The sequence below is a fragment of the Manis pentadactyla genome, chromosome 1, assembly GCF_030020395.1.
Source record: "Manis pentadactyla isolate mManPen7 chromosome 1, mManPen7.hap1, whole genome shotgun sequence".
In the NCBI taxonomy this organism is placed as follows: Eukaryota; Metazoa; Chordata; class Mammalia; order Pholidota; family Manidae; genus Manis; species Manis pentadactyla.
Window position 1 is genome coordinate 176,440,899 of NC_080019.1, and position 27,551 is coordinate 176,468,449.

Here is a 27,551-nt window from a genome sequence, read left to right on the forward strand (position 1 = left end):
ACTACACCCAAGGAAGTCCCTTCAGCTGCAGAGATATGTATGGAAACAAAAAGGAATGAAAATAGCTGAGATTCTGCAAGTTTTATTTTTTGAGCACCTACTATGAGGCAGGTGCTCTTTTGGATATTTGAAATACATTGGTAGAAAAAGATAAATTGAGATACCAGCCCTCATATAGCTAACATTCAGATCAGTAGAGTGACATTGTTTGAAGACTTTTCTCATGGTCTTGAGAGCTTCCAAATGCCTGTTTGAGGCAGGACCTCACTGAGAAACAGTCAGGACACCCCTTTGCCTCTCCCCATGTACCCAACCCATCATCAAGGTTTGTCAATTTCACCTACTAACAAGCTCTTGAAGCCATCTCGCCACGTCCACCACCACTACCCGAGGGATCCTCAGCTCATTGTCCTCATCAGCTACATCATCCTCAACTCAGCTGCTTTCCAGTCTTTCGAAATGGTCTTTGCAAATCCTCCCTGATGTCTTTCTGCTCATTGTCCACAGTGTAGCCTGAGGGCTTTCCTTTTATTCACAATGAAAATCTGCTTCTACCATTCTGTGCCCTGGTTTAAACTCTTACATGGTTTCCCATTGATCTTAGGATAAAAGCCAAATGACTGAATAGCCTAGAAGGTCCTTTACAGTACAGCCCTTGCACAGCTTGCCAGCCTCATCTTACACCTCTGTCCGCAGCTCCGCAGGCTGTGTCTGTGTCACCTCAGGCCCCTACATGAGCTCTTTCTTCTATAAGGAACCTTTCTTCCTCTTTTCATATATTAAACACAATTCGATTCTCATTAAAAAAAAAACAGTGGTAACAATCAATAAAACCAAGAGCTGGTTGTTTGAGAAAGTAAACAAAATAGATAAACCCTTAGCCAGACTTACTAAGAGGAAAAGAGAATCTGCACACATCAACAGAATCAGAAATGAGAAAGGAAAAATCTCGATCGACCCTACAGGAATACAAAAAATTATTAGAGAATACTGTGAAAATCTATATGCTAACAAGCTGGAAAACCTAGAAGAAATGGATAACTTCCTAGAAAAATACAACTTCCAAAACTGACCAAGGAAGAAACACAAAATCTAAACAGACCAATTACCAGCAAAGAAATTGAATTGATAATCAAAAAAGTACCCAAGAACAAAACACCCGTGCCAGATGGATTCACTGCTGAATTTTATCAGACATATAGAGAAGAGTTAATACCCATTCTCCTTAAAGTTTTGCAAAAAATAGAAGAGGAGGGAAGACTTCCAAACTAATTCTATGAAACCAGCATCACTCTAATAACAAAACCAGGCAAAGACCCCACAAAAAAAAGAAAATTACAGACCAATAGCCCTGATGAACATAGATGCAAAAATACTCAACAAAATATTAGCAAACTGAATTCAAAAATACATCAAGAAGATCATACAACATGATCAAGTAGGAGTCATCTCAGGGATGCAAGGATGGTACAACTTTGGAAAATCCATCAACATCATCCACCACATCATCAAAAAGAAGGACAAAAACCACATGATTATCTCCATAGACACTGAAAAAGCATTTGACAAAATTCAACATCCATTCATGATAAAAACTCTCAACAAAATGGGTATAGAGGGCAAGTACCTCAACATAATAAAGACCATATATGATAAACCCACAGCCAACATCATACTGAACAGTGAGAAGCTGAAAGCTTTTCCTCTGATATAGGGAACAAGACAGGGATGCCCACTCTCCCCACTGTTATTCAGCATAGTACTAGAGGTCCTAACCATGGCAATTAGACAAAAAAAAAAGAAATACAAGGCATCCAGACTGGAAAAGAAGAAGTCAAACTGTCACTATTTGCAGATGACATGTTATTGAACGTAAAAAACCCTAAAGACTCCACTCCAAAACTACTAGAACTAATATCAGAATTCAGCAAAGTTTCAGGATACAAAATTAACACACAGAAATCTGTGGCTTTCCTATACACTAACAATGAACTAATAAAAGATGAATCAGGAAAACAATTCCACTCACAATAGCATCAAAAATAATAAAATACCTAGGAATAAACCTAACCAAGGAAGTGAACAACCTATACCCTGAAAACTATAAGACACTCTTAAGAGAAATTAAAGAGGACACTAACAAATGGAAACTCATCCCATGCTCTTGGCTAGGAAGAATTAATATGCTCAAAATGGTCATCCTGCCCAAAGCAATATACAGATTTGATGTAATCCCTATCAAATTACCAACAGCATTCTTCAATGAATAGTTCAAAAATTCATATGGAAACACCAAAGACCCCAAATAGCCAAAGCAATCCTGAGAAGGAAGAACAAAGTGGGGAGGATCTTGCTCCCCAACTTCAAGCTCTAATACAAAGCCACAGTAATCAAGACAATTTGGTACTGGCACCAGAACAGAGCCACAGACCAGTGGAACAGAATAGAGACTCCAGACATTAACCCAAACATATATGGTCAATTTATATTCAATAAAGGAGCCATGGACATACAATGGGGAAATGACTGTCTCTTCAACAGTTGGTGCTGGCAAAACTGGACAGCTACATGTAAGAGAATGAAACTGGACCATTGTCTAACCCCATACACAAAAGTAAATTCGAAATGGATCAAAGACCTGAATGTAAGTCATAAAACCATTAAACTCTTAGAAAAAAACATGGGCAAAAATCTCTTCAACATAAACATGAGCAGCTTCTTCATGAAAATATCTCCTCAGGCAAGGCAAACAAAAGCCAAAATGAACAAGTGGGACTATATCAAGCTGAAAATCTTCTGTACAGCAAAAGAAACCATGAATAGAACAAAAAGGTATCCTACAGTATGGGAGAATATATTCATAAATGACAGATCCGATAAAGGGTTGACATCTGAAATATATAAGAGCTCACGCACCTCAACAAACAAAAAGCAAATAATCCAATTAAAAAATGGGCAGAGGAGCTGAATAGACAGTTCTCCAAAGAAGAAATTCAGATGGACAACAAACACACGAAAAGATGCTCCACATTGCTAGTCATCAGAGAAATGCAAATTAAAACCAGTGAGATACAACCTCACACCAGTAAGGATCACCACCATCCAAAAGACAAACAACAACAAATGTTGGCGAGGTTGTGGAGAAAGAGGAACCCTCCTACACTTCTGGTGGGAATGTAAATTAGTTCAACCATTGTGGAAAGCAGTATGGAGGTTCCTCAGAAAGCTCAAAATAGACATAACATTTGACACAGGAATTCCACTTCTAGGAATTTACCCTAAGAATGCAGCAGCCCATTTTGAAAAAGACAGATACACCCCTATGTTTATTGCAGCACTATTTACAATAGCCAAGAAATGGAAGCAACCTAAGTGTCCCTCAGTAGATGAATGGATAAAAAATATGTGGTACATATACACAATGAAATATTATTCAGCCATAAGAAGAAAATAAATACTACCATTTGCAACAACATGGATGGAGCTACAGGGTATTATGCTCAGTGAAATAAGCCAGGTGGAGAAAGACAAGTACCAAATGATTTCACTCATATGTGCAGTATAAGAACAAAGGAAAACTGAAGGAACAAAAGAGCAGCAGAAACAGAACCCAAGAATGGACTAACAGTTACCAAAGGGAAAGGGACTGGGGAGGATGTGTGGGAAGGGAGGGATAAAGGTGGGGAAAATGAAAGGGGGCCTTATGATTAGCATGTATAATGTGGGGGGAGTGGGCATAGGGAGGGATGTGCAACAGAGAGAAGACTAGTAGTGATTCTACAGCATCTTACTACGCTGATGAACTGTGACTGTAATGGGGTTTGTGGGAGGAACTTCGTGAAGGGGAGAGTCTAGTAAACATAATGTTCTTCATGTAATTGTAGATTAATGATAACAAAATGAATTTTTAAAAAAAGAGAAAGAAATTTTACAAAGAAAACAAAAAAGCCCCAAAAGACACAGAGGCTATAGAACATGGTCCTAAAAAATCAGTGGATCAATAACCAAATAAAAACATAGATCGTGCAATATACAGAAACAAATGAAAACATCAACTCAACACTCCAAAATCTTTGGGGTGCAGCAAATGCCATTGTAAGAGGGAAGTATATTACAATACAGGCTTACCTCAAGAAAAAAGAATAATCCCAAATGAACAATCTAAACTCACAATTAATGAAACTAGGAAAAGAATAAATGAGGCCAAAAGTCATTAGAGGAGGGACATAATAAAGATCAGAGAAAAAATAAGTAAAATTGAGAAGAATAAAACAATAGAAAGAATCATCAAACCAGGAGCTGGTTCTTTGAGAAAATAAAAAAATAGATATACCTTCTAGCCAGATTTATCAAGAAAAAAGAAGTCTACACACATAAACAGAATCAGATATGAGAAAGGAAAAATCACTACAGACACCACAGAAATACAAATAAATACTAGAGAATACTATGAAAAATTATATGCTAACAAATTGGATAATCTAGAAGAAATGGACAACTTTCTGGAAAAATACGACCTTCCAAGACAGACCCAGGAAGAAACAGAAAATCTGAACAGACCAATTTCCAGCAATGGAAGTGAATCAGTAATCGGAAAACCACCTAAGAAAAACTGCCTGGACCAGATAGCTTCACTGCTGAATTTTATCAAACATTTAGAGAAGACCTAATACCGATCCCTCCTTAAAGTTTTCCAAAAAGTAGAAGAGGAGGGAATATTTCTAAACTCATTCTATGAGAACAGCATCACTCTAATATCAAAACCACAAAAAGACACCTCAAAAAAATTATAGAGCAATATCCCTGATGAACATAGAAGCAAAAATCCTCAACAAAATATTAGCAAACAGTATTAAAGAATATATAAAAAAAGGTCATTCATCATGATGAAATGGGATTTATTCCAGGGATGCAAAGATGGTACAATATTTGAAAATTTGTCAACATCATACACCACATCAACAAAAAATGACAGAAGTCACATGATCATCTCAATAAATGCTGAAAAGGTATTTCACAAAATTGAACATCCATTCATGATAAAAACTCTCAACAAAATGGGTATAGAGGGCAAGTACCTCAACATGTAAAGGCCATTTATGAAAAAACGCACAGCCAACATCATACTTAACAGTGAAAAGCTGAAAGCTTTTCCTCTAAGACTGGGAACAAGACAAGAATGCCCATTCTCCCCACTTTTATTCAACATAGTACTGGAAGTCCTAGCCACAGCAATCAGACAACACAAAGAAATAAAAGGTATTCATATAGGGAAGGAACAAGTTAAACTGTCACTGTTTGTAGATGACATGCTATTGTACATTAAAAACCCTAAAGAATCCACGCCAAAACTACTAGAACTAATATGTGAATTCAGCAAAGTTGCAGGATACAAAATTCGTGCATAGAAATCTGTTGCATTCCTATATACTACTGATGAAGTAGCAGAAAGAGAAATCAGGAAAACAATTCCATTCACGATTGAATAAAAAAAGCATAAAATACCTAGCAAAAGAACTAACCAAGGAAGTGAAACACCTATACCCTGAAAACTACAAGTCACTCATAAGAGAAATTAAAGAAGACATGAATAAATGGAAATACATCCTGTGCTCATAGATAGGAAGAATTAATTTTGTCAATATGGCCATCCTGCCTGAAACAATCTACAGATTCAATGCAATCTCTATTAAAAAAGCAACATAATTCTTCAATGATCTGGAACAAATAGTTCAAAATTTCATATGGAACCACAAAAGACCCTGAAAGGCCAAAGCTGTTCTGAGAAGGAAGAATAAAGCTGGGGGCATTTTGTTCCCTGACTTCAAGCTCTACTACAAAGCCACAGTAAACAAGACAATTTGGTACTGGCATAAGAACAGACCGATATATTGATGGAATAGAATAGGGAGCCCAGATGTAAACCCACACATATATGGCCAATTAATATATGATAAAGGAGCCATGGATATACAATGGGGAAATGACAGCCTTTTCAACAACTGGTGTTGGCAAAAGTGGACAGCTACATGTAAAAGAATGAAACTAGATTATTATCTAACTCCATACACAAAAGTATGGACCAAAGACCTCAAAATGGATCAAAGACCTGAATGTAAGTCATGAAACCATAAAACTCTTTGAAGAAAACATAGGCAAAAGTCTCTTGAATATAAACATGAGCAACTTTTTCCTGAACACATCTCATTGGGCAAGGGATACAAAAGCAAAAATGAGCAAATGGGACTACATCAAACTAAAAACCTTCTGTACAGCAAAGGACACCATCAGTAGAACAGAAAGGCATCCTACAGTATGGAAGAATATATTTGTAAACAACATATCTGATAAGGGGTTAACATCCAAAATACATAAAGAGCTCACATGCCTCAACACCCAAAAAACAAATAACCCGATTAAGAAATGGGCAGATGATCTGAAGAGACACTTCTCCAAAGAAGAAATTTGGATGGGAAACAGGCACATGAAAAGATGCTCCACATTGCTAATTATCAGGGAAATGAAAATTAGAACCACAATGAGATATCCCCTCATCCCAGTTAGGATGGCCAACATCCAAAAGACAAGAAAGAACAAATGCTGGGTATGATGCGGAGAAAGGGGAACCCTTCTACATTGTTGGTGGGAATGTAAATTAGTTCAACCATTGTGGGAAGCAGTATGGAGGTCCCTCAAAAAAACTAAGAATAGAAATAGCGTTTGACCCAGGAAGAAAAAAACATCCTTTATTCCAAAAGACATATACACCCCTATGTTTATTGCAGCACTATTTACAATAGCCAAGATATGCAAGCAACCTAAGTGTCCATCAGTAGATGAATGGATAATGAACATGTGGTACATATATGCCATGGAATATTATTGTTATTAAGCATAAGAAGAAAACAAATTCAACCATTTGCAACAACATGAATGGAGCTGGAGGGTATTATACTCAGTGAACTAAGCCAGGTGGAAAAAGGCAAGTATCAAATGATTTCACTCAACAATACCTCTCTGTGATGTTCATGAGGATTAAATGAAATCATACATAAAGTTTGTAATATAGTAATTTGATGAGTGGCACACAGATTTTTTAATAAAAGGTTATTGTGGTAATAAGATCCATATTTCTTATTGTTAAAATCACTCAACCAATCCTAAATTATTATTCTAGTAATTGGTAATCCAACTTGTGTAGAATTCTTTTGATTTTTGATGTGAAATAATTATATGTATTATTAATCATAATTATTATCATCCCTTTTCCTGTGCATTTTAGTAACTTGTGTCTATATTTGTGATTATTGCTATATTTAAAATGTCACATCTGCATGCAGTGGTTCCACAGCTCAGAATACAAGGAGACTAAAAAGCAGAGAAGTACTGAAGTTAAGAATGCTGAAAAGGTATTAGCCCAGCAAAATGAGCCATAGTCTGGAAGTAGAGGTAAATAGTGATATTTTGCTCCATCATTTACACAGTAGAAACTGTGAAGTTAACAATTAGAATTACTGTAGCAGGAATAGGAACTTTAAGAGCTCTACCATATATTCTGAAGCAATAGGACCTCTAAAAGGAGTGCACAGATAGCAAATGTAAGGAGTATGTTTTCTGCTTAATTTTATCTGAGACCAGCCGTCCATATACTTGTTTTACATTTACAGGGATGAACAACCTTTGTGTTAAGGAATCATTGGTTCCGCATCACCAGTTTGCTTACTGGAACTCTCATCACAATGACCTGTAGGCTTAATAATTTTATCTTCTTCAAAAAAAGGAATAATGATCTCTCTATGTGCTACCACTAGCACTATCAGTTTCTCTGTTGTAATTTTCTGCAAGTACATTAATTCCTATCATGGCCACCTGCTGGTAGACTTCATCTGTAGTTAGATTCTTCAAACCTCTCTATACCATCTGTTAGGTGAGAATAATAATAGTAGTACTCCCATGGGGATATCACAAGGATTAAATACAATAATGCATGTCAAGTTTTTTACACAATACCTGGAACATCATAAATACTCCAGAAATGTAATTTTAATATGTATTATACTATGTTACATAGTTTATTATTTAATCGTGTTGCCTCCATTGAGAAAAAATGTGAATGCTTTTTGATTATATCTGTCTTACAAATTATACAGTAAAACACTTTTTTTTGATGTACAGTTCTACAAATTTTAACACATGTATCAATTCCTGAAATCACCAGCACATTGAGAATACAGAACATTTCCAAACCCCAAAGGTCTCTCATTCTATCCCTTATAATCATACTTTTTCCCACTCCTAACCCCTGGCAACCATTGATCTATTCTCCATCACTGTAGTTTTGCCACTTTGAAAAGTCATATAAATACAGTTATATATTAATGTAACCTTTGAGCATATGTTCTTTCACTCAACATAATTTCTTTGAGATTTATCCAAGTTGTTATCAACAATTTCTATATTATTGTTTTATGTATGAAGACATTGTCAATAACTTATTTATTTTATAATAATACATCTAATAAGTATCACAAGATACAATGTATTTAGTACTAAAAGAGGCAGTTTAGTGTAGTATAGCATTTACCAAATTATGGTAACTATACTAACTGTGGTATCTTTCTTACTGCATTCCTGGAAAAAAGGAATCTGTAATCAAATAAACTTGAGAAATTCTGGGTTATATTAAATTGTTTTCTTTACTATAAAGATTCTCAGAATCTTTAGTATAGGTCATGAATTATAAAATTTCAAAAAGGAGATATGGTTTGCAAGTATTTGTCAACTTACAAATTTCTTTTTAAACCTGTTTTTTTTTAGAACACCTATTAAGTTGTGTCCCACAGTTTAAGAAACATTAGACTAGAAATAAAAAAGCATGGACTTTGGAGTCTGCTATATCCTATCTCCTTGACCCTGAACAAATTATTTAACCTGTGTTAATCTCAGACTTCTCATATACTACAGGCAGTATAGACCACTGTTTAGGAGAATAGACTTTGAAGTCTGATATTTCAGTTTTCTTTTGGGTTTGTCTGCTTAGTTGTTATTTAACTTTATTAATAAAATTAGGACAATACTTATGGGGATTTAATGTGGTAATTAACTGTCTAATGCAATTATCTATGAGTGGTTCCCTGAACATTTTCTGCATAAACAACTTCTTATTCAGTCATTCAGTAGTGTGCAGAGAAGTCCATCTATGTCAACAATTAATTTCAGATCCAATGTTTTCTGGTGCAGAGTCATAATAAAAGCAGGGAAGGTTTTGCTTCCTCTCAATATTAAGAGGGAGATGTTTTCAATTTGCTTACAAGAAAGAGTAAATTTCTTCTTATTCTATGTTTGGATTAGTACTAGAAGATGAGAGTAAATTCATCTATTTTTACATGGAAATAAAAGTATTTGTTGCCTTTAATAGTACTTGGAGCAGATAGTTAAGCTTAACATCTATGAAATTATACTATGTTCTCCAAGGCATGACTTTCGTGGCAACACAAATCAGCAAACATGCAAAAACCCATACTCTCATTTCATTAGAAGTGATTTTTAAATCTGGAGAAATCTTCTTAATAATTTTATATATATTAATATATTTTACAGAAAAAATAAATTTGCTTCTTAATATTACCATTAGTGGATTAGTTATTTACTACATCCAATTACTGGATGTAATTACTGGGGTAAGAATAACTCACATCAACTGATGCAGGACACAAGAAAAATAAATTAGAGCATGTTTCCTTATTTAGCTTTCAACTCAAATATTTATGTTAAAATATTAAGACAAAACAATAAGTAAAAATTAGCGTAGACATTTTATATGCAGATTTTGATGGAAACTTTTTTCTTTTATTTTGGTATCATTAATATACAATCACATGAGCAACACTGTGGTTACTAGATTCCCCCCATTATCAAGTCCCCACCACATACCCCATTACAGTCACTGTCCGTCAGTGCAGTAAGATGCTATAGAGTCACTACTTGTCTTCTCTATGCTATACTGCCTTCCCCATGCAATGCCCCTATGTTATGTGTGCTAATTGTAATGCCCCTTATTCCCCTTCTACCTCCCTTCTCACTCACCCTCCCCAGTCCTTTTCTCTTTGGCAACTGTTAGTTCATTCTTGGGTTCTGTGAGTCTGCTGCTATTTTGTTCCTTCAGTTTTTGCTTTGTTCTTATGCTCCACAGAGGAGTGAAATCATCTGCTACTTGTCTTTCTCCGACTGGTTTATTTTACTGAGCCTAATACCCTCTAGCTCCATCCATGTTGTTGCAAATGGTAGGAGTTGTTTTCTTCTTATGGCTAAATAATATTCCATTGTGTATATGTACCACATCTTCTTTATCCATTCATCTACTGATGGACACTTAAGTTCCTTCCATTTCTTGGCTATTGTAAATAGTGCTGCGATAAACATAGGGGTTCATATGTCTTTTTCAAACTGGGCTGCCGCATTCTTAGGGTAAATTCCTAGGAGTGGAATTCCTGGGTCAAATGGTATTTCTATTTTTAGTTTTTTGAGAAACCTCCATACTACTTTCCACAATGGTTGAACTATTTTACATTCCTACCTGCAGTGTAGGAGGGTTCCCCTTTCTCTGCATCCTCACCAGCATTTGTTGTTCCTAGTCTTTTCTATATTGGCCATCCTAACTGGTGTGAGGTTGTATCTCATTGTGGTTTTAATTTGCATTTCTGTGATAATTATTGATGTGGAGCATCTTTTCATGTGCCTGTTAGCCATCTGAATTTCTTCTTTGGAGAAGTGTCTGTTCAGAACCTCCACCCATTTTTTAATAGGGTTATTTGCTTTTTGGGTGTTGAGGCATGTAAGTTAAAAGTGGAAACTTTTATAAAACTTTATTTTGTTGCTTGATGACCACCATAAGATTAGCAAATGTTCCACTGCTAATGTTTGATACTGTACATGCAAACTGATTGTGTCTTGCAACTAATGAGACATGAAAAAAATGTTTGAAGTTAAATTTATAAGCTAAATAGAACTAGCAGTCTCAAGATAAAATTGAGATCACATTTATTTTCCCTTACATATTAGTTTTCTCCAGCTTTTTATAATCATACTTTTTTAGCAGCAACTCCATTATATAGAATTTTCCTGTTACATTCTACCATTGTAGGCCTGCTACTGTTACATTTCACTTCATATTGAAATTTGCCTCTTTTATCTCTTAGGGAGTTTGGCCTACAAATGCCAACTGGTTCATATGGTAAAAATAATATAGCCTAATAGTCTAATGGCAGTGATTTACAGTTTGGTAACCAAGTAATATATGTGAAGATATCCTTTGAGTGATCTCCCTTTGACCTCATGACCTTTCCCCCTACCGCAACACCTTTAGACTGATTCATTAGTAATTTTAATGATGGGAATGTACATCCAGAAAAATGGAAATAGTAAAATAGTAAATTATTAGGTGAGATATTTTGGGCCAGGACAGACTTTTGCTTCCTGTCAAATTACACTGTATATAATCTCCACCAAATATGCTTTTTATTGGCTCAGTCCTATGACATTGTGTTATCTTAAAGGACTCTCAGGCTCATTAATTTTTTTTCCTATGTAGTGAACCATTCATAATATTTTCTGGTGGACTGTCCTATGACAAAGCTTGTAGAAGACCTAGTTTAACCATCATGCATGGAAAAGCAATTACAGTGCTTGAAATGGATCATCCTATTGTTGAATTTCTCACTTTATGTGAAACACCCTATCCAAATGGTAAGTACTTAAATGAAATTATAAATGTTGAAAAATCATTTTTGAAATAAGTTCCTAACAAAATTAAGTTTAAATATTATTAGTTTTGACAGCTAACATCTACTGTTGTACAACAGTATGAGCTACTGGTTTTGGAACAGGTTCTGCAACTGTACCTACTTGACAAACTGGAAGTAAGACAGATGAAGTGCAACAGTGCTGGAGTTTCAGCTTCTAATTTCATGTAAGTGCTTTAAACTTTGATAGGATGGTGGAAGCTGATCTGGGAGGTTCCAATAGGGGTCCAGGTTGAAATCACTTGGGGAAACTGAAATCTGCTGATAGCCTCTCCTAGACCAGCTCCACCCATCCATTCCAAAGCCAATCAAAGTTAAAGCACTTACCTGATATCAGTGATCTGTAACTTTGGTGGTAGTGCATGTTTCACATCTGGCTTTGCTTCAGATGCAACTGCCGCACCTCAGATTACTCTAGGATTGCTGATGTGTGGTTAGTGATTTATTTCAGTTTTGAGAAAAATAATCAGAAGGGCCTTTGGGAGGAAACATTGCTTATTTTTTTCATCACTAAATATAAAAACTGACTTTTATAAACATAAAAACTGGTCCATCAGAGTTATATGGAGTCTTATATGCAAACTGTATAATTGAATCTAATAATGATGAAATATTTTAATAATGAAATTAAAAATTGAGAAGGGTAAAACAAAAAGTGAAATATGAGTGTATGATTTTAACAACATAGTATGTATGTATGTTACTACAGTTTCAAGAGGGAACATATGGAGGAAAGAACACTGGACTTGGAGACACATATTTGAGTTTATGATTTAGCTCTGACATTTATTAGCTATGTGACCTTCAGTATATCACTTTACATTTATGAGTTTGAATTATCATTTGTAGAAAGAGAGTAATAACCATGACTCCACATCAGAGTTATATGGAGTCAATAATATTAAAAAGTCAATAATAATATTGACTCCACATTATTGGAAGGCCAAAGTGAACAAACTTTGTAAACTCTGAAGATACATGAATTGTGTTTTATTACAAATGTATTAATTGCTTTAAAGTCTTTAGTTTCATATTTAAAAGATGGGATAAATTGATATGAAATGACAATCAATGTGGCATTTTATTTCCAGGGTTGCTATGGACAAATTGTCTGTGTTGTTAATTAAAAAATATTTATTGTATGCTTTTATGGCCTCAGTACAATAAGGACTCATTGAGAATACAGAGGAAATATGAAATTGATCTCTGATGTCAAAGCACACAAAATCTGGTCAGATGAGGGAAATAATTATGACTTGTTTACAAATATAGCTTAATTAAGTATGAGTTATATGGGTCAGAATTTAAATAATGTTCTAATTTATAGGCTAGTCAGATAGCTGATGACTAAACTATTCATGCAAAACTTCATGGAAAAAGTAGGATTAAATAGGCCTTGAAGAATGACTTGTGCTTTGAAAAGGATATTGACTAAAAGGTTTTGAACTTGACAGGTTTGCTAGAGTGAGATCAATTTAGAGAAAAAATTGCAAGTCTTCTAGAGGTATTTGGAAATAGAGAGCTACAAAGGAATTTTGAGGAAATACCAAGATGAAAGAAAGCAATGTTTTTAGTAAGATTTGTCCAATAAGAGTGCATGGGTTTGAGGGGACACTGAAATCTAATAAAATTCCACATTGTAGATGGGAAGCTTTTGTGATTATGTACATTAAAATGGTCAAGATCTGAAACAGAGTACTGCCTGTAGGAATGGAAAGAGGAAAACCCACTGAATTTGGTCAACAATTGAATTAAGGAATGATGTTGTAGATGAGTCAAAGATAACATTTTAAAATTAGTGGTTTCATATGCAGCAATAACAATTCTTGGAGAGAGAGGAAAAGTAAGTCTCATTATGAGACAGTAGAGTTATTTGGCAGAAAAAGAGGGAAAAGGTCTTTAATATTTATTCATGAATCATCGTAATATTGATGTTCTTTGGAGCTATGAGAATGAATGAAAAAGGAACAAAGAATGAAAAAACAGAGTACCAAAGCTGAACTTAGCACATTAGAGAAAGAAGCCTGTTAAAGAGCACAGAGAAAGAAAATGTGCATGCTAGTAATAGAAATGGAAATATATATGTTTGCATACAAATTTCTGCACATTGGTAGAGATTTTAGGACAATTTCTAATAATGTTAAATTATAAGTATACTGTGACCAAGTCTAATCACTTCCAAGACACATAATAAGTCTTCATTTTTCAGAGAAGTGGTAATGAGAATGGAACTTTTTATCTCTCAGGGACTAAGATAAGTAGTTTATCAGTAAAATACAAATGTATTAACTGTTTCTAATTAAACAATAATGCATGAAAATGCCAGAAATAAACCCTACAATACACAACAGTATACATGCAAACCCTCTCACTGCCCTTTGAGAGGCAACTACTAAGTTTCTTATGTATTCTTCCAGAAAGTCTGTACATATGGCACATATTCATGTATGTATATTCTTTTTTTGTACAAATGACAGCATAATCTGTGTGCTGTTCTGTATCATACTTTTTTCACTTAAAATATTTCGATTACAATTCTGTATTAGTAAATATGGAACTTCAATTTTCTTTACAGCTACATAGTGATGTTATGCATATGTTAAACAAAATTAATTTATTAAAAATTTTTAATATTGCTAATGACATCTGACTATTTAACTTGTTTGCCAAAGAACACAAATGCCTCTTATTTTAGGGGGCATTGCCCAGAGTAACTGACCAACTATACTTAAAGTTTATTAGTGTCACATCTAGATTTGATTGTATTTGGTTCTCTACAAATATCATAAATAAGGCATTTCTGTTCACAGAAGTAGTAATTTTGATAGAACTTTTCATCTTGTTGGGGCTAGGGTTAAAAGACTGCCTGCCCAAAAATAAACCAGTCAATCTAATAAAGGTTGTATTGTTTGGATTGTACTTGTATGTCAAAGTCATACAATTGGCATCTGTTGAACACCTACTATGTGCCAGGTTTTGCATTAAACATCTTCATATACATCTAACCTTTGTAACAGTCTAAGGTAGTTTTTTTATTTTGCCATGTAAGTGGGTAAAGAAATCCAAGGTTAAAGAAATTAACTGATTTTACCAAAGTCAAACTATTAATAAATAATAGACACAGAATTGAATCTAACTTGAACTCCTAAGGAAATCTTTTTTTTAGTAATTACCACAGTACACTAAGTACTTCTACAAAGATGAAACTTTTGCTACCAGTTTTTTTATTTGAAAAGAAACAATAACCTAAAGCAAATGTCACTACCTAAAATGATAATTTATTAATTTTGCTCATTCATGCCAATGTCTCAACTATTTTTTTAAAGCAATTCTCAACAAATGTAGAGTCCCAATGTTCTTCAAACTTTTTTGAAAAGCAAAGCAAAACAAATGAAAAAACAAACAAAAATCACCCCAAACCCAGAAGTATTAAAACCATGTTGAAAAACTTAAAGCAGCTCTAGGTGATAGGAAGAAGTAGGGGGAAATCTCAGTTTTGAGAACAGTTTGAGGAGCAAACGGTGTGAGGACTGCACATTGTCACATAGATATGCACCCAAACAAAGGCATGCTCCTTCTGTTTTTTTTGTTCCTAATTTTTCTCTCACAGCATGTGACTTATAAACATAAATGTGAATAGGTTCTATAGCTTCTGAGGACTGGAAGGACTGTGAAGGCCATCTGTTCCAGTTTCCTATCTGAGACTTGAATACTGAACAAAATTTCTGTCAAAAATTCTATTAGTTAGTAGCTTTGTAATCGCATGCCAGTATCATAACCTCTTTGTACCTGTTTTCTCTATGAAATGGAAAAACAGTAATACCTGAGTAATAGTAATAGCTACAGTTATTCATAAATAGAAAAACAGTAATAGTAATAGCTACTGAGAATAAAATATCATGTATATAAAATGTTCTCATAAAGACTTTTACCTTACATTGAGAATAACACTTTAACTGTGGCTTTCCCTTATTAGTCCTTTATTATAGATGGAAAACAATGTCTTCCCTGACTGCTGTAACTAAATTAATGCTCCCCCACCAATCACAAGCTATTTCTTATATCATTATCCTTGATATTTTTCCATAGTTCACATTACTTTCTGAATTATTATTATTTGTTTATTTGCTCACATACATCCCTAGATTTGTCATTTGTTTTATATACATCCCTAGGATGTAAACTCCATCAGAACAAGGACCTTGTCAGTCTTATTCTCCATATATCCTTTGTTCTTGGAACAGTTTCTGGAACATTTTGAAGGAGGAAGAGGACAGAAGGGAGGGTTAAACTTTAAGAGCTTGAAAATCCTAGATTATTCTTGGACTTTCTGTTTTTTGAAGTATATACTCTTAAGTACCATAGAAGGCAATCTTTACGTACATGTTGAATCACATTGAATTGAACGTAAATTTTTTAGTATGAGAAGTGTTGTTCTACTACAAAGGTGAACATCTATCATAGCCCAGAGAGGCAGAACTATTATTTCCTTAGTAAATCTCTTTGAGGGCATGAAATAAGATCTAAAATGGAAGGATATGAAATAATAAGATAAATGTTTATGAGATGGAGGTGATATACTCACTCTCTTCAAATAATCTACTATCACCACCTCATGATTAGTGAGATATATTTAACTTTATATTATGTAATTTCACATATTTTTCCTTCTTCCCCACAATGGTATTAAACACTAAGGTTGAAAAATAGTTTTTTTTAAGTGCTCTTTGTTACTTCTTACTTTGGCTCATACTTTGGTCTTCTCAAATCATTTAAGTAACATTTGTAGGGAGATAAAGGAAATGCAAGTTTGGTGATTTTATAAATTATGAAATATGAAAACTTTTCCATTTTTTTATTTCTTTCTTGTAGAATTTCAAGAACCCTATGCTGTTGCAGTACTTCTGGAGAAAGATCTTATTGTAGTTGATCTGACACAAAACAAGTAAGTTATCCATACACAAATTAACACTTTTAAAAATTCTATTCATTACAATTAAAATACAGGAGGACATTATAAATAACTGGTTTTAGTATTCTTTAGATGCAAATATTCTTTGTGTGGAATATTGTTTTGCTAGAATTATAGAAATGTAAGTTGCTCAATAATGAAAACTAAACCAGAAGTATCTAGGGCACACTGAGGAAATTTTAGAACATTTTAAAGGAAACATCTTTGGAAAAATGTATTTGGAGACTCAGGACACACAAGATGGATAACATTTATGCTGTTTCCCTAAGCAAAAGCAATTGTTTTGAGAACTTTTACAGTGTACTATTTGGCCATCTGCTAGTTTTTTGAATAAAGGAAAATAACACATAATAAAAGTATTATTTCATTACTGTGGCAGACAATACAGAAGAGCAAGATCTCAAGGACAGAGAAGAGGGAGGCCTTCTTTCACTTTCTTTTTCATTATGTTGTGGGAAAAGGAAAAAAGTATAAAATATTCCTGTTAGAAGAGTGCTTTCAACTCCTTTACATGGACAATAAAAGTAGACTTGAAATTAAAGAAGACTGTCTTTCTATTACACATTTTCACTGTAAATGGTAGGCATGAAACTGATTTTCCCTCATTCTATGCTCTAGACCCACTGATCTTCCTTTCTTTTTTCTCCTTACTAACATCTATAAGATTCTCAACTCAGATATAATTTCCTCATTAAAAAAAGTATTTCACCATCTGTATAATTTGGTCAAATAGCCTATTAAGGAATCTCTTACCTCCCATGTTTCTCCTCTTCATAGATTTTATAGAGATGAGGTTTTCCATTTATTGTTTCCCTGTTAGACTGTAGGCATCATGAAGGAGGAGTCTCCACATGGAATAGATTCTCCATAAATTTTTGTTGAATGAATTATAGTCCAATTTCTACTTTCCATGTAGTTGATAAATGTAAGAACAAAAATTCTTCTTTATATAAAGCTAATTTAATGGCATATAATATTTCAATATTTTGAGAGAGATACAGGATTTGGGCCATAAATCATCATAACTGAACTCTGCCTAGTTGTTCTGTTAATAACATTAAACATGATTGAATTTTGTGTACATGTATGGATTTCTGCATCTTTAAGTTTTCTATATTAGAACATAATATGCGTTCTAGCATATTAGTTCTATATATATGAGAATGGTTTTATTAAAAGTTGTTCTGATCTCATTGCTACTTAACTCTTCTGTTCCATATTTGTTGACTCTCTGTACCTTGTCTAATTGTGTTTAACATTCTCCAAGGCCCACCACTCACTCTGTTCAGTATATACATTTGTTCTTACATTTTAAACCTTTTTTATGTGTGGTAAATACACATGAAAGCTACCATTCTTACACATTTATTTTTATGTTTTTCATGACCTTATATGAGTAAATTTTTTGTTTGTAAGCTTTTATCTAACATTTCACCATCTTCAGCACCATGTTTTAAAATCTATGTGACATTCCTATTTCATTGTCTACTCTCTTTCCCTCCAAATAGTTACTTTTTAAGACATGCTTAATGTTAAAATTACAGCTTTGTTCTCTTTTCAAATTGTTTTTTTGCTTCCTTTCTTCTTATCCATTTAATTCTGTACATTAAAGCAAGCCTTAGTATTACAAAATTTTCCTATTCTTGGTTTCTTGGATTTTATATCTTTGTTTATGTTTCCACAGCAGCCAGTTTATACTTTTACATGTAAATTCTATTAGTACATTTTTAGTTATTATGACTTTTATAATTATATTTTCCCTGCTCTTTGCCAATATTCTAAAATAGTTTTCCTCCAAAATTTTCATGAATATTGTTCATTTTGTCAGGACTCTACCATTGTAATTTCTTGCTATTATTAAATTCCAAGTTGTAGATCTGGTCTTTAAGGTGATGCATTTATTTTACTTCTAATTCTTCAATCTCAGAAGTGTTGATGATTTCTACTCTGAAACAGGGAACATCTGATCTGTTCAGTTTAACCTACTTGCCATTCATTAAACACAACCTATTACTTTCCACCTGATTTTGCATATACTACTATTTTATTTGGGATACCATCTGTGGCATTTGGAGGGAAGAGAACCCCTGCCAACACACACACACACTGTACTCTGTGGAGAGTTCCTAGTAATGTGGGAAGAAAATTATTTGTAATAGCCTCCTTCCCCCACCACAAAAACAAAGTGTATCAGAAATAATATGATCACACAGTCCTAGAAGGTGCAGCATAGAACAGTAGTCAATTCCCTCTACTACAGTGCTTAGAACATCTGGTATATAAGAAGTGCACAATATATGATGTCTGTAAGAATTCTTTATTTGGTACTGCTACCCCTTTTTAGAATTATAGCAAGCTTGAGGATATGAAATTTACTTAACTGTAAGTCTACATTCCTACTGTGTTTACATAGGAAATGATCTTAAACATTGTATGTACAATCATGCACAGCACACACATCTTTCAATATCCCTGCAAAAAAAAACAACCTCATGCCTATATATTGCGTCCCTTAGAAAAACATGTCAAATTTACTGTACTTTTAAGTATATTATATAAATATTTAGATAAAATTTTACATAAAATACCTAATTGATATATTTTTATTTTAACATAATTCATTCTATCCCTACTAGCAAAGTTATGTCACTGTGGAATTTTGGAATTACAGGAAAGAAAATGTATTTTTTCAAGTAAAATTCTACCAATAATTTATATTACACTTTATAGATATTTTTAAAAGAGTATTCTTTTTCACATGATCGTTGAATTGTGATGCTTAAAAAACAACAGTTAAGTGAAATGTACAGTTATTTAGAAGATTTTAGGGCTTGTTTTATAAGTTATTTCATTTTTTTATTATTGCAAAATGACACTAATATCTTGTCTTTATCTATTAGTTTTCCAATCTTTGAAAATCCATATCCCATGGACATTCATGAATCTCCAGTTACATGTACAGCATACTTTGCTGATTGCCCACCAGATTTGATTCTAGTACTGTACTCTGTAGGAGTCAAGCAAAAAAAGCAAGGATACAGTAAAAAGGTAAAAGTAACAATTAAAAATAAGTTTTGTTATATTCATATCACATGATCATATAATGTGACTTAAATTCTTTTGACATCATAGCTGGAGTCTATAAAAGACCTAACTTCTGAAATTCAAAGTTCCTAAATGCTGCATAGCTTTAAGCCCACAGGAATATAATCAATTGACCCTTGAACAACACAGTGGCTAGGAGCGCTGACCCCTCCATGCAGGCAAAAATCCACATATAACTTGACTCTCCCAAAGCTTAACTATAATAGTTTATTGTTGACTTGGAGCCTGCTGAAAAAAATCTGCATATAAGTGGAACTATAGTTGTTCAAGAGCCAACTGTATTGTAAATACATACTAACATAGTTATCTATCCTATATATTTATATATTTATATTTGAACTAGCATATATTTAATAAGACATAAATACCAAGTCATTTATTAAATATAATAAAATGAAATAAAGTATTTAACTACAGGATTCAAATACTTAGAATTTTAATAGACCCCTGTTATGATTTCTATTATTTGCACAGGGCTTTTGGGATGGACAAGTCCAGGGAACACAATTTACATAACAATCTATGTTACATGGTAGACTATATGGCAAATGTAGCTGCACTGCATCTGTATGATTAAAAATACTTCTTTTTTTATATGATTGGTAATGTTTGTTAAAATCTGTATTTTTAAAAGAGATGGCATTATGCATTTGGAATTGTTTGTTCAATGAAATAATTAAGATAGTTCTACACTTCATCCATTACTTTACAGCTATTTATTTAAAGTGAACCTTTTGCTACTATTTTTTAATATATTTTTTAAATTTCTGAATTTTCAAAGTCATTCAAATTTTTAAAGAAACTTATGAATTCTTCCTGAAAAATCTGTTTAGGAGTGGCCAATCAATGGAGGAGCTTGGAACCTTGGAACACAAACATATCCAGAAATTATTATTACTGGGTAAGTGGGATGTGATTTGTGAGTTTATCGGTTCATCAACAAAGAACTTCAATAAATTTTTACACTTTCCCATAATTGTGCTTAGAGTTTAAGTAAAAGCAGACTTAGAATTTAAGTAAATGCAAAAATGTAAGACTTGGATGGCGTCTATCCAAAGATTGTAACTTTGATGGAAGATAGAGTCAAACCATTGAAAACATACACTAAAAACAAAAATAATTAAGTGCAGATTATAAGAGCAAAAGGAAGTCAAAGGAAGAAAAATCATGAGTGATTAGTCAAGGAACAATTCCTATGAAAATCATAGATTATTAGCCTTAGAGAGTCCCGTACCATTGTCTCTTGATTCCTGCCAAATCTAGGAATTACATTACCATCAGATGGTTACTTAAAGTGTACTTCAAAACTTACAGCACCAAAAATGTCATGATTTCCTATAGCAACCCACTTCATGTTCTAATATTAGGACTGAAAAAAGAGACATAGCAACAGATAAAGATGAGATTAAAAGATGAGGGGTTCTGCTTATGAGATATGGAATAGATATACTTCCCACTAAGTACATATGAAAAATATGAATACTATATGTTAAAATTAAGATGACTGGAAAAGATGGAAAGAGGTCATACTAAGTTTCCTGGGTTTTCTTTTTGCCGCATATATCCTAAAGTTGGATCTGAAGAAACTGGCAATTTAGAACTGCCAATGGGTACAGAGAAAAACTAGCCAAAAAAAGCTAGTTCTCTCTAGCCAAAAGATGAAGAAAGGAGCAGGCTCTCTGGACAGAAAATTTTCAGAAAATAATGTCTCTACTCCAGCTAACCTCTACCGAAAAAAACTACCCCACCCACAATAGAAAGGCTGAGTGGAGAGCCTAGGCTTTCATCTTCATTGGGCTGTATAGGCTGTATAACGTGCCTTAACTTGCCAATTTAGGTGAGTGTCAGTCTCTGACACTAAACAAAGGCTGAGTAGGGAGCTTGGACTTGTAACCGTGCTGTGTGGTAATAAAACTTGTTACTTGTGATGTCAGAGATCATGTAGGGAAGCCAGAATTCTCACTTGCCCATCAGAAATGAGGAGCCACACACCCTCCCCCATTTGTGTCAGTGGAAGTGCAGTGAGGAAGGAGAGAAGAAAGAACAGGGCTGAAAAAGTACTTAAGGAAATAATGGCTGAAAACTTCCTAGATTTGGCAAAAGACATGAACTATAGAATCCAGAAGCTGGGTGAACCAAAAGAATCCAGAAGACACATCATAGTTAAACTTCTGAACACTAACCACCAAGAAGAAAATAATGAAATCAGCAAAAGAAAGATGACACCTGACTTGATGAAAGTGCAAAAAATGTTGAATGATGGCAGATTTCTCTTCAGAAACCATGGAAGCCAGAAGGAAACTTTAATCTTTTACAACTGCTAAAAAAACCCACCAACCCAGATTCCTAAACTCAGCAAAAACAACTTTCAGTAATGAGGTGGAAATCAATATTTCAGATCAGGGGAACTAGGAGAATTTGACATCACACCTACTCTAAAAGAATGGCTATGGGAAGTTTTCTAAACTGAAAGCAAATGATAAAAAAAACTTGGACTATCTGGAAGGAAGGAAGAAAGAACACAGTAAACAAAAATATGGGTATATACAATAGGCTGTGCTTCTCTTGAGTTTTTAAAATAATGTTTGGTGGCTGAAGAACTATAATTGTCTAATATGGTTCTACATATGTTTAGAGAAAATATTTAAGACACTTATAAATGGGAGAGGATAAAGTGATGTAAAGTGAGGTAAGGTTTTTATACTTAGCTTGAAATGTTAGTATGTTGACATCAACAGACTGATAAATTATGAATATATAAAATACTACCTAAAGCAACCATTAAAAAAACTTTAAGGAAATATTCCAAAATATCAACACATCAAAATGAATGTACTAAAGTAATTCAAATAATCCATAATAAAGCAGGGGTAAAAAAAAAATGACAAAAAAATGGAAAAAAACAGAAAAGGAAAAAAAATGACAGACTTAAGTCCTAACATATCAATGACTACATTAAATGTAAATGATCAAAATATACCAATTCAAATGACTAGATTGACAGAGTAAATTAAAAAAGAAGACTCAACTAGAGTTGGCCCTTGTATTATATATTATATACTACTATATTCTTACAATAAAGTAAGCTATAAAAAAGGAAATATTTTTTTTCAAATTGTCACACATGTCCAAAAATTTTTCAAATATATTCATTAAAAAACATTTGCACTCATCCTGGTAGGATTTTCTTAGTTGACTTTATTGAGGTATAATTTATGTAAAATAAAATGCACAGGCAGAGGAAAAGATGGCAGCATGAGTACTGTGGCAGAAATCTACTCCCAAAACCACATATATTTTGAAAATATAGCAAATACAACTACTCCTAAAAGAGTGACCAGAAGTAACAGTACAACAGCCAGTCTACATCTGTGAGAAGTCAACTTCTCACAGAAAAGGGTAAAGTAAAAAGCCATGATCCAGCAGGACCTGAGCAGTCCCCCAACCTGAGGTCACCAATGGGAGGAAAAGAATCAGAGTGGGGAGGGAGTGGAAGCACAGGACTGCTAAATAACTAGCCCTAGTAATCTGCTTGAGGAGCACAGATACACATTGCATAGTGCTCTGGATATTAGAGGAGCTGAAAAGGAAAGTCTGAGACTAAGACTATGAACGGCTTCCCACAGCTGGCCTCCCTGGGACAAAAGAAAAGTAGGCACTTTAAAAGTCTTAAAGGGACAAGAGTTTAACAGGTGGACAAAATCGCCCTGACAGTCAGCCTAGCAAAAAATAAAATTACAGACCAATATCGCTTATGAACATAGATGTAAAAGTACTCAACAAAATATTATCAAACCAAATTCAAAAAACATCAAGAGGATCATGCATCATGATTGAGTGGGATTCATCCCAGGAATGCAAGGATGGTACAACATTTGAAAATCCATCAACATCATCCACTGTATCAATAAAAAGAAAGACAAAAACCACATAATCATCTCCATAAATGCTGAAAAAGCATTTGACAAAATTCAACATCCATTCATGATAAAACTCTCAACAAAATGGGCAAGTACCTCAATATAATAAAGGCCATATATGAAAAATCCACAGTCAACATCATACCTAACAGTGAGAAGACTGGGAACAAGACAAGGATGCCCATTCTCCCCGTCTATATTTAACATAGTACTGGAGGTCCTAGCCAGTGCAATCAAACAACACAAAGAAATAAAAGGCATCCAGATTGGTAAGGAAGAACTTAAATTGTCACTGTTTGCAGATGACATGATACTGTACATAAAAAAACCCCTAAGAATCTACTCCAAAACTACTACAACTAATATCTGAATTCAGCAAAGTTGCAGGATACAAAATTAATACACAAAAATCTGTTGCATTCCTATAGACTAACAATGAACTAGCAGAAAGAACAATCAGGAAAAAAGAATAAAATACCTAAGAATGACCTAAGCAAAGAACTGAAAGATATACCCTGAACACTACAAGACACTCTTCAGAGAAATTAAAGAGGACAGTAATAAATGGAAATTCATCCGATGTTGTTGGGTAGGAAGAATATTGTTTAAATGGCCATCCTGCCTTAAGCAATCTACAGATACAATGCAATCCTCAACAAAATACCTACAGCATTCTTCAACAAACTGGGACAAATGCTTCTAAAATTTATATGGAACCACAAAGGATCCTGAAAACCCAAAGCAATCCTGAGAAGAAAAAACAAAGCAGTGGGGATTACGCTTCCCAACTTCAAGCTCTACTACAAAGTCACAGTAATCAAGACATTTCGGTACTGGCACAATAACAGACCCATAGACCAGTGGAACAGAATACAGAGTCCAGACATTAACCCAAGCATACATGGTCAATTAATATATGATAAAGAAGCCATGGATATACAATGGGAAAATGATAGCCCCTTTAATAGCTGGTGTTGGTAAAACTGGGCAACTACATGCAAGAGAATGAAAGTGGATTACTGTCTAACTCCATACACAAAAGTAAAGTCAAAATGGATCAAAGACATGAATGTAAGTCATGAAAGCATTAAACTTTTAGAAGAAAACATGGGCAAAACTCTCTTAAATATGAACATGAACAAGGTTTTCATGAGCATATCTCTTCGGGCAAGGGAAACAATAACGAAAGTAAAAAAATGGGACTCCATGAAGCTAAAAAGCTTCTGTACAGGAAGGACACCATAAGTAGAACAAAAGGTATCCTACGGTGTGGGAGAATATATTCATAAATGACATATCTGATAAAGAGTTCACATCCAAAATATGTAAAGAGCTCATGAGCCTTAGCAAACAAAAAGCAAATAATCTGATTTAAAAATAGGCAGACGATATGAACAGACACTTCTCCGAAGAAGACATTCAGGTGGCCAACAGGCACATGAAAATATGCTCCACATCACTAATCATCAGAGAAATGCAAATTAAAACCACAATGAGATATCACCTCACACCAGTTAGGATGGCCAACATCTAAAAGACAAACAACAGCATATACTGGTGAGGATGTGGAAAAAGGGGAACCCTCCTACACTGCACATTGGAATGTAAATTAGTTCAACCATTCTGGGAAGCAGTTTGGAGGCTCCTCAAAAAACTAAAAATAGAAACACCATGTGACTCAGGAATTCCATTCCTAGGAATTAACCCTAAGAATGCAGGATCCCAGATTCAAAAAGTCATATGCACCCCTTTGTTTATCGCAGCACTATTTACAATAGCCAAGAAATGGAAGCAACCAAAGTGTCCATCAGTAGATGAATGGATAAAGAAGATGTGGTACATATATACAATGGAATATTATTCAGCCATAAGAAGAAAACGAATCCTTCCATTTGCAACAACATGGATGGAGCTAGAGGATATTATGCTCGGTGAAATGAGCCAGGTGGAGAAAGACAAGTACCAGATGATTTCACTCATCTGTGGAGTATAACAACAAAGCAAAAACTGAAAGAACAAAACAACACCAGACTCACAGAACTCCAGAATGGACTAACAGTTATGAAAGGGAAAGAGACTGGGGAGGGTGGGGGGGGAAGGGAGGGATAAGGGGATTAAGGGATATTTTGTTTAGCACACTAAGTAGGGGTGGGCACAGTGAGGGCAGTATAGCACAGAGAAGACAAGTAGTGATTCTATAGCATCTTACTATGCTGATGTACAATGACTGTAATGGGGTATGTGGTGGGGACTTGATAATGGGAAGAATCTAGTAACCACAATTGTTGCCTATGTGATTGTATATTTATGATACCATAATAAAAATAAATTAATTAAATAATGGTCACATACAGGAACAAAATAAATAAAATGCATAGTTCACAGTAAAAAAAAACTTGGATGTAAATGGACCCATGCAGTTCAAACTTGTGTTGTTTAAAGGTCAACTGTTTATGCTATTTATAATATATTAACTTCAATGATAACTAGTCAGGTCAAGAGAAAAAAGATGGGAAAATATTCTATAAAATTATCAACGGAATGTGATATTAGCAAGATGTCAGAAAAGGTAGCACCCCCAGACCTCATTATCCCAAAGAGACACTGATTCAACAATTTATGTTCCAAAAAACCTTTATAAAAATTTCAGAAACTCCTAGCCATGGCAATTAGACAAAACAAAGAAATACAAGGAATCCAGATGGGTAAAGAGGAAGTCAAACTGTCACTATTTGCAGATGACATGATATTGTACAGAAAAAACCCTAAAGACTCCAATCCAAAACTACTAGAACTAATATCAGAATTCAGCAAAGTTGGAAGATACAAAATTAATACACAGAAATCTGTGCCTTTCTTATACACTAACAGTGAACTAATAGAGAAATCAGGAAAACAATTCCATTCACAATTACATTAAAAAGAATAAAATACCTAGGTATGAACCTAACCAAGAAAGTGAAAAACCTATACCCTGAAAACTACAAAACACTCTTAAGAGAAATTAAAGAGGATACTAACAAATGGAAACTCATCCCAAGCTCTCGGCTAGGAAGAAATAATATTGTCAAAATGGCCATCCTGCCCAAATCAATCTACGGATTCAATGCAATCCGTATCAAATTTCCAACAGCGTTCTTCAATGAACTGGAACAAATAGTTCAAAAATTCATATGGAACCACCAAAGACCCCGAATAGCCAAAGAAATCCTGAGAAGGAAGAATAAAGTGGGGGGATTTCACTCCCCAACTTCAAGCTTTTCTACAAAACCACAGTAATCAAGACAATTTGGTACTGGCACAAGAACAGAGCCACAGACCAGTGGAACAGAATAGAGACTCCAGACATTAACCCAAACATATATGGTCAATTAATATATGATAAAGGAGCCATGGACATACAATGAGGAAATGACAGCCTCTTCAACAGTTGGTGCTGGCAACACTGGACAGCTACATGTGAGAGAATGAAACTGGACCGTTGTCTAACCCCATACACAAAAGTAAATTTGAAATGGATCAAAGACCTGAATGTAAGTCATAAAACCATAAAACTCTTAGTAAAAAACACAGGCAAAAATCTCTTGGACATAAACATGATCAACTTCTTCATGAGCATATCTCCCCAGGGAAGGCAAACAAAAGCAAAAATGAACAAATGGGACTATATCAAGCTAAAGAGCTTCTGAACAGCAAAGGACACCATCAATAGAACAAAAGGTGTCCTGCAGTATGGGAGAATATATTTATAAA

At 34.2% G+C, this 27,551-nt stretch overlaps 1 protein-coding gene across 6 annotated transcripts in view; it reads left to right on the forward strand.

The window, feature by feature from the left end:
* Positions 1–27,551, forward strand: part of STXBP5L (syntaxin binding protein 5L) — a 387,143-nt gene that overhangs the window by 217,629 nt on the left and 141,963 nt on the right. For all 6 annotated transcript variants that reach the window (XM_036883434.2, XM_036883436.2, XM_057503095.1 and 3 more), the window contains exons 11-14: positions 11,591–11,745; positions 16,674–16,746; positions 19,674–19,821; positions 20,712–20,779. In XM_036883434.2, coding sequence (XP_036739329.2) covers positions 11,591–11,745; positions 16,674–16,746; positions 19,674–19,821; positions 20,712–20,779 — 444 coding nt within the window. The remainder of the gene's footprint in view (positions 1–11,590; positions 11,746–16,673; positions 16,747–19,673; positions 19,822–20,711; positions 20,780–27,551) is intronic.